We start from the raw sequence: 9,172 nt of genomic DNA, 5'->3' as shown, positions 1-9,172 counted from the left end.
CTAGAGCTATGGGGCAGCAGGTGCTGCCAGCGCCCGGACAGGTGCTGAGAAGGGCCATGGGGCACCGAGAGAACTCCTGAGGTGCTGTAGACACCAAGAGGGTCAGCTGAGAGGGTCACGAGGCAATGGAGCGGTGCCAGGGGCCATGGGATGCTGAGGATACCACCACAGGGGGCTGGCAGGGCACTGCAGGCATTGAGCGGTCCTTCAGGGCTGAGGGCCTCATAGAGCGCCGTGAGGAGCTCAGCAGCTCTCGGGGTGCTGCCGAGACCACAAGATGGGGTTACAGCGGGCTGGGGTTACGGCGGCCCGGCGGGGGCTAGCCGCAACCCCCAACCTCACTGCCCCGGAGCCCGCTGCTCCCGCCGCTGCCCGTAACCCGGCGGCGGAAGCGGCGGTCGGCTCCAGCCGCCCAATGGGCTGGTGCTGTGCGTCGGCGGGGCCCGTCACTTCCTGGCCCTGTAGCCGGCGGCAGCGAGGCGAGAGCCGGGGCCGGGGGCGGCGGGGCCCGCAGGCTACCCGGTGCCCGCCACCAACATGCCCTTTGATTTCAGGAGGTGAGTGCGGCCGGGCGAACCGCCCACTTCTCCCCGCAGGGCCCGGCCCTGCCCGGCCTCGCCCGCCACTCGGCGGGGCCGCTGCTCCCTGCCTGGCCTCCCCCGGCCCTGCCGCCCCCGGCCGGGTCAGGCAGCGCTGACGGTGGTGGGCGCCTCCCGCTCGGGAGCACTGAATTATGTGAGGCCGAACCGCCGTAGCGAGGCGAGGGTTGGGCCCATCGCTGTCTGCGGGCAACCTGAAACCCGAAAGAGGAGGATGGATAGATAGATGGATGGATGAATGGATGGATGGGAGAATGAAGTCTGGGCAGAGCAGGGACGTGGGAAACTGGGAGGCTCAGCCCAGTGAGTGGCGGTTATTATATAACGCTGTTGTGCAAAGCAAAAAGGAGGTGTGTGGAGTTTCGGACTCCCCCAGGGAGGGCGGGTGAAGCAGTGGGGCCTTGGGGATGACCACTGCGCCTGTTCCACAGGCCCTGCAGCTGGTGTTGGGTCAGGGTGCTGGGCCCCTTCTCCTCCCACAGATCCCCAGAAGCTTTAGGAGATCGCTTGTTACAGTGAGATTACGTGTGAGAAAATCTGTATGCTGTGGCTCTGATGGCTGAGAGACACCATAGGCACCTCCACTTTTGGTTTTGGCATTTTGAGCAGGTGTGAGTTGTGATATTTGGCTGTGGGGCTCCTGCGTCCCGTGGGCCATAGCGGTCAGTTTCAGGTGCAAAAGCAGAAGAGAAAAAGAGCCTTTTGACTCAAATGGACCTGAAATAGCAACTGTGGGTACATTTTCTTTTTGACCTACTCATGAAACAGATTTGCAGCTTTCCAAATTCATAGATGCCATGTGGAATACACACGGTTCAGTTTTCTCATGTAGGTCTTAGTTAGAGCATTGACATTACCAAAAAAACCCATCCATTTTTGGTAACTGAGAAGTACAGTTCTTGCTCGATGATTCTCATATAGGGCTGTCATGAACCATACATTTGCACTCCTTTGAGGTGAGAGGGAAATGGTCTTATTGCAAGTTTTTAGTTCTCCCCCCAAAAAGTTGTGTGATGTATTTTTGCTGTAACTCTAAATCAGGCCTCTCATTTATCCAGGCTAACAGGATTTTGTATGTGATCCATGTGGCACTGTTGAACATGAAGGCAGTTGCTTCTGAATGAAAACTTGCTGAAGCTGGAAACAGCATCTGCTGGATCATGTGGGATCTGGGGTCCAGAGCCTCGTTTCTGCTTTTGTGTAAAATTTTGATAGAAATTTCTTCTCAGCTTTGGAGACATTCTGCCAGCTGCAAAGCCTATTGCTGTTTATTTTCAGACTCTTGCAGTACATGAACAATAAGGGATCCTGGGTTGTGGCTGTCACTTTTTAATAGCAGATAAAATGTTAGTTCAGATGTCTTTTGAAAGTGTAATTTTTGGGATCTCAGAATGTGCATATGGAAACACTGACTCACCAAGAGTAATCATCTTAAGAAACAGCAGTAGTGCTTCACTTGGAATGGGACAAAGACATTAAGTAAAGGCTTGGTTGTAGAGTTTGTGTTAACGAGTTACAAAAACATAGAGCCATGAGTTCAGATCTGCGTTTTAAAGATTCACAATTGCAAACAACTTCTTTGTCATTCAGTTTGGAGGATTAGAAATAGACACTTCAAAGCACCTTTTCAAATAAAGTAAGCTTACTCAAGTTCCATTTTTCTCCAAAGATGAATTTTTAAAAGACTGTCTGTCATAAGAAGAACCTGATATTTAAAGGTACTGAGAAACTGTTGTCATGCTCAACAAATCAGTTTCCTGTTTTCAGAAGCATGAGCAGAGTTCAGGACCAAAGTTTTTGTAAAGGTTAGAGTCTTATCTTGTTGTGGGTTTTGTTCTTTTTGTAGTCAGTGGAATAAAATCACTGAGGTTGGAAAATTTTACTTTTATAGGTAAGGTATGATGCATACATAAAAAAAATCCGTACAGTTACTTCCTGACAACTATAGAATACAATACAATGCTTCTAGAGAAATAAGGTTACCATCTGTAGTAAGTTTCTGAAGGAAGAGGTGGTATTTTTGATCACACAAAATGTGAGGTTTTTCTTTCACAGATTTCAACTGGGCAGGTTTTCTTGGGCAGGTATAGTTTGGCACCCTGTCTTCAGCACAGACTTTAAAGGGGCTGTTATGCCTATGTATGATTAAAGAGTTGGATTGTTAAGAACTTTGAAAATTGCTCCTTCATGTCTTCTAGAGTCCAAAATTCAGAGGTTCTAAATGGAAAGGCATTATGTTCTTCTGGAGGCCACAGATTTCATGGGTCTGTGTTGGTACCACATCTGAAGAAATCACTGCTGTTAGCTGCTTTGCTAGGGCATTTGGGAAAGCCAGTTCTTTTTTTGTTGTTGTATCCTCTCCTCTCTTAAAGCCTTTCTTTTTGAAGGGTGCTAGGACATTGACAGTTAAGATCAGTTATAGAGAGAACCATAGAAGACCAGCTAGAAGTTTGGGCTTGAGTTTTGTTTCCACAAAAAACGATTCTAGGAGGAATAGGTGGCCACACTCTCTTCTGGAGAAGATAGAGGCAGAAATGACATATTTAAAACAGCCCATGACCAAAAAAGTCCCTATTCTTCACCAGTTAAAAGTCAAAGAAAACTTTTTGGTCCATGTGACTAAATCTCTTTCCTGTCTCCTAGACTTCTGGGTTCATATTTGGCCAGACTGAGGAACCCAAAGTGCTTGAACATGTTTCTTGGAAGTTTTCTCCACAGGTTAGAGTTTGAGGCAATATTGGTTGGTATCAGATATAAAAATAGCTTGTTTTGTTACCTGGCCTTTTTTGTACTATATTTTTTTTTTTCCTGTAGGACTTCTGTTTTCTTGGCTTATCAGTGTCTCCCTTTGCTGGTATAAAAGGCATTTAATTTGTAAATAAAATAATATTTTCACAGTAATTTCAAGTGAATCATAATTATTCTGTCCCAAGTACCTTTAATGTTTTAATAATACTTAGGGCTTACCTAATGCTTTTCATTTTTCAAAGCATTTCATTTGCACTAATCTCTATACTCCTGCTGGGATGTTGGTAAAGAACCAAGTTTCCAGCTTCCAGATTGGAGCCTTCAGAACAGGTCTGTTCAATGCATGTCACGAGACAGCAGCCCTCCTACAGAACTACTAAATCAGTTTATATTTCCGGAAGGCCTGATTCCTTCTTATTTTTTAAAACTTACTTGGCTGCAAGAGAGAGACAGATTTTCCCTTGTTGCCTGTCCTCCTGCTTTGTTGGAACTTTGTCAGCAAAGCAGCTTCATACCTACTTGATCAAGGTTTTTGAGTAATATTGCTGGAGCTGAAAGAGTATTTCCCACTCGAGCCTACAAGACCCAGTGTCACCTTATTTACAGCATGTGTGGATGGTTAAAATCACATTAAACTGTAAGCCTGGGTCATCTTGATTGTTGATTGTGGGCCAGAAGGTTTCTCAGATGTGTGATCCAGTTAACAGGGAGGCTTAGCTTCAGCAGCAGACATTGGTGCTGGATTGCTCTGGTATTGAGAATTACGGAAGTAAAAATGAACTGACTCCTGGACACTGAATGTGGATGAGATAGAGAGAAACACTGCAAGTTTTCTTGAATCTGTTGGCTTTGCATCAGTTGCATGGCAGAGCTACTGATGGACTTGTAGAAGATCGTGAAACTTCTGAAGTATTTTGGTAGCTTTAACTGATTAGACCGAGAAAAACTAAAATAGACTGCTCTGAAATCAAATTTTTGTTCTAATTGTGGGCAATTCTCAGTTGTGCCTGGCCATGTTTTTGGCATAGAGTGGCAAATATCTGTGAATCCTTATTTTTATATTTAACTGAGAAATTCAGAATGTATTTCCCATGAGTAATTATTGTGATGTCTTCATTAGGATTGGTTGGTTGGTTTGGGGATTTTGTTCTTTGTGGTTTTTTACTGCTTGATAATCTGAATGAGGTAACAGTGTGTTGTACCTGTTACACCTGGATTTTGAAGGTCATGGGGAAGGAGCCAGGCTTAGAAGGGATTTAGATTTAAATGCTGGTTTAGAGTGGAAGTTCTTTGTGGCAAAGACTCTTATTCCATCTGGTACAACAGGCCCCCACAGCCAGCTGTTCTTTGGCACACCTGTGATAAATGACACTTTTTATTCTGATTCAGATAGAAACAACATTTTTGTTTGGGGACACTGGCAGGTCTTTGCTTTGGTTCCTGCATGTCTTTTTTTCAAATCAAGTCGTCCAGTCTTAACCAAAGCTGACAGACTTCTAACCTTACTGCTTTTAAGAGAGGCAGTAAGTTTGGGTTTAATTTAGACCTAAGAGTTTTGATGGCTAGTAGGCAAACTGATGCTCAGACATCTGACCTGGCACAGTTGTGAAACTGGTGATGCAGGCTGCTTCATCAACATCAGGGAGGTCTGTTTCTCCATCTTCAATTCCCAACCGGATTAGTGCGGACAAACCAGTAGATTGTGGGCAAGTTGGGGTCTTAAGGAGAAAAATCTTTTCCAAACTAAGCAACCTCTTGGACAACAATTCCTCATTCACTTGTGAGCCTATCAAAAATAGATTTATTTTAGTCTTCAGTCTTAAGAAAAGGAGCAAAGCTGTCTTTCATGATCCTATCATTTTTCTTTCATCAAATTTGTGATGATCATGACTCGAAATCTTTCTGTAACTCCTCAAATCTTGCTTAAACTTACATGGCGTTTTTTTAGCCTACATTAGAATATTTGCCAGTTGTTAAGCAGAAGTAGTGACTGCACAATGTTTTGCCACTGCCTAATAAACATCAAATATTAGTGGAAGTGTCTGTTTGCTCAGGAGGTATAATTTGGAGTCTCAACCAGCTCTGTTTCTTATCAGATTGTGGTGCTCTGTACTCCATCCACCTGCTTGCTCTCTCCCAGCACATTGTTTAATTAGCTGCATTAACACACTAGTACATTTGGCAAAATTGCTCACTGAATGTGCTTAAACAAATGAGCTCATAGTGCCTCTCCTCTAGAAGGTGCATGGTGGTGATAGCAGCAGGTAGGTGTGTTCTTGGCTTAGTGTAGAGAGGACAAAAGAGAAGAATAAACAACTAATGCCAGCTGATACAGCTTCTGATTAGATGAGTTATGCCTACAAGTTTGTGTGAGGGAATGCCATATCAAAAAGGTCTGTATGTGCCCTGTACTAAGCTGCTCATGGTCACGCTCGCATCCACAGCCATAGACATTGCTGCCTGTACAATGATTTTGTTCAAAATCTCAAGTCTTGAATGTGATCAGGCTGATAGCTATCACTTCTCAATTAATACCTACATTTACAACTAGTTGCTGTAGCATTGTGCTGGTTAGATTATTGCCTCTCTGTACTTCGCAGGGACCTACACTTTTCCTCCCTAGCTACTGAGGTGATAGCTGACCAGAGTGCCTGGTAACTCTGCAAGCATATTTTCATCTTGAACTGCAGCCACGTCTGGCAGGCGTGTTCCACTTCACATTGTGCAATGTCGCTGGTAAACAAGCCCTCCAAGTGGTATTGCTGCCACCTTACGTAATTACTAAAGTTGATTTTGGTGCCAGGCAGTACCATGACTAACTTTATTTCAACAATAGCCCTTTGAGGGCACCTGAGAAATTATTCTGCAGTCACAGCAATCAGATGGACAGGCAGAGTTGTACAGAGTCTATTGATGTTTATGCCACAAATAACTGAATCTATCTAGCCTGCATGTGTGTAAATATTTCTTCCTAAGTCTCCCTTAAGCATTATTTCTCTTAAAATATAATTGGAGTATTCCTGAGTAAGTACAGAACTATTAGGGTCTGGCTTTATAGGAAAGTTTTGTGTTGTTTCTTCTGAACTTTAACTGTCCTCCTTTGTTCCCTCGTTGATGACACAGATGCTTTCTTCATGCCATCATAGTTCACTGCTGTGAAAATGACTGAATCACACTGTAAACAGAGTTGAAGCCATACCACCAGTGTGGACTGAGGAGCTGTGGAAGTTGTTGAGCTTGTATTGTGAAGTGTGCGTGTGTGTTTTTTAGGCATCCAATTCAAATGTTGGAGGTGGTGAGGAAGGAATAGTTTTGCAATGAACAAAGAAATAGTGGAATCGTCTGGGTTTTTTGTCTTCTCTCCAAATACAAGTCCTGAACTGTTGTCTAGATATCCCTGTGCAGAGCCAGCTGCCTCCAAAATGGAAAACTTGTTCTGCCAAAAAATTAAGTGCAATCTCACCACAATCTACAACATCGTCCTTATGCTGAAATGTTTGAGTATTTCAGTAGTAATTGTGGCAGACACACACCAGTGAAGACTGCAGTGAGCTGGACTGTGTGATTCACTGCATTTGAATTTTGTGTTTGGATGTTTACTTTTTAAGGATATTTCCAAATGAGATGTATCTAGTTTAATCCAGAGAAGCCAGAAAGATTGGCATTTAATAGAGGAGCCTTCAAAAAGCTATGCTATGGACAGGCATGTATTACTGCTAACAGGATTTCAGGCAGTCATGGTTGCTTACTATTTAACAGTCATATCCTAAGGCAGATCACTTGGCTTCCTAATTGCAGTTCTTCTCTCTAGACCACTCTGTGCTGTAAATAAAGGACAACTGGAGAGCCAACTAAACCACTGGTGCAGCCAGTAATGTAAATAGGACTTTGTGTTTTCTGATAAAGGTGAAGTCTCAGAGCCTCACTTGAGTTTCACATCACTCTAAAACAAATGTGACCCTTCTGAACTGAAATCTGAAACTGGCTGCTGCATTACAATGAGTTATATCTGGACTAACAAACACTAGTAAACCTGGGCCTCAGCTACAAGTGCCAGCTCTATCTTGGGTCTGTATCAGTCACGTTTTTCTAGTGGGGTGGCATCAGTATGGATGTTTCTTGGAAACTGAGTCAAACTCAGGAACTTCACTTGGAAGCCAAATGATACAAATGAGTTGTCTCAAGTCAGGGTTCTGGTAGTCTTAAGTCTTGTCAGCTTCAGGCAAGTAATAGTCCCTTGCTGAGGGTCAGTTACTGGTTTCAAAGGGACATTACATTGCTCACTCAGCAGAGCAGTGGCTGAACAGTTTCCCTTGGTGTGGTTTTCTTGGCATGGTCCAGCACCAGATAGTGAGCCTAGCAGACCTCTAAGAGTTTCCCTGATTGATATGGAGAAACCTGTCTGTCATATAGTAGGGTATGGATTGGCTTGCGTGCTTTTGAGGGAAGCCTTATGAAGAATGAGCTATTTTCTTCACACATCCCTCCTCTTTTTGTCTTCCCCAGGTGTTGTATTTGTTCTTGCTGTTTTGTACAAACCTCTGAGTTGTGTGCTGTCCTGGTGCAGCTGGGACTTAAACCTTTCAGAAGGCAGCTTCCACAAACTAAAAGTTACATGGTCCTGATTAATCTTATGAGACTTATTTCAAAGTGTTCAGCAGTGCAAGGCAGCAAAAGAATCTTAATGTTTTGTCATTCCTAGAAGTTATGGGAAAGACTATTGTACAACTCTTTTTTTCTGTATCTGTCTCCTGGTTATGCTCTGAGTTGTGTGTAGGTAATTCCTTGGAAATCACAGCCCAACTTTGAATTTTGTTCCGTGCCTGCTAGAGATCAGGGCTTTGTGTCTGTGGTCAGGGCTGAGGAGCTGGCTGCTGAATCTAGTAGCACTAGCAGTAGTGGGATCTAGCAGCTTTAGGTAGTGAGGTGGAGCTGCGGAAACATGGCAGGAGGTAGAGGAACCCTGAGCTGGCAGGTCTGAAATTGGGAAAAGGAGAGATGTTTAGGACTCGGGAACTCATAGAGGAGGGAGTGGGTGAGTGATGGTGCTGGAGGAAGTGTCTGGAGGATGCCATGGTGGGAGGCCCTGAGACATGCTGAGGAGCTGCAAAAGCCACAGTCTCTGAGCTTAAGGGGATGAAGGCTCAGGACACAAAGGGTTACATTCTGCTTATGACACTGCAGTATCTGGACAGTGTACTTAGCTGTTTGAGCAGCCATCTATGTTTGATCATGTTTCCCATTCTCTCTGCCTCCATTCTCTCTTTCTGATGTCCAGAACACCATACTGCTGCTCACAAGTGCAGTCGCTCTTGCTTACAGTCCTCTGAAGGGCTGGATCCCTTTAAATACCAATCCCCTTACTTGAACATTTTTTCTTCATGACATTTTTCTCCTGTTTTGATGAAATAGAGTATAGTTTGGTCACTTCATTAAAAATACATTTCTCTTCCATCCTTCATTTTGACACCTGCTTCACTGCCTAAAAGGAAATAAAATGCTTGCTGGCAAGACTCCACTATTGAGTATTTGAGATTATAAATGCTTTCCTCCTCCTAATTACCTTTGAAATATGTTTGAGCCTAACATTTCATTTTGAAAAAATGGGATGTACTGCTTCTTTTTTTCCATTCATCAGTGCCACCCAAAATAATTTGCATTTTTTGGTGTACTTCAGCAGTAGCAATTTCTGCATGATCTTGGGTGATAGAGAACAAGCTTCTTACTTGCCGAAAAAATAAGAGCACAGAATTTAGAAAGTGATTGACAAAAAGGTGTTATGTAGGACAGCACAATGGAGTCAGGCTGGCAGAAGTGAGAAAACA

General features: G+C 43.9%; 1 protein-coding gene across 1 annotated transcript in view; it reads left to right on the top strand.

Moving 5' to 3' along the window:
• Positions 1 to 526: 526 nt before the first annotated feature.
• Positions 527 to 9,172, top strand: part of ERGIC1 (endoplasmic reticulum-golgi intermediate compartment 1) — a 55,743-nt gene continuing 47,097 nt past the window's right edge. The window contains exon 1 of the mRNA XM_054389103.1: positions 527 to 557. Within this exon, the coding sequence (XP_054245078.1) occupies positions 538 to 557 (20 nt within the window). The 5' untranslated portion in view covers positions 527 to 537. The remainder of the gene's footprint in view (positions 558 to 9,172) is intronic.

Source organism: Indicator indicator, chromosome 18, assembly GCF_027791375.1.
Source record: "Indicator indicator isolate 239-I01 chromosome 18, UM_Iind_1.1, whole genome shotgun sequence".
Lineage (NCBI taxonomy): Eukaryota > Metazoa > Chordata > Aves > Piciformes > Indicatoridae > Indicator > Indicator indicator.
The sequence above is the reverse complement of the archived record's forward strand: the minus strand, read 5'-3'. Positions and strand labels throughout refer to the sequence as shown.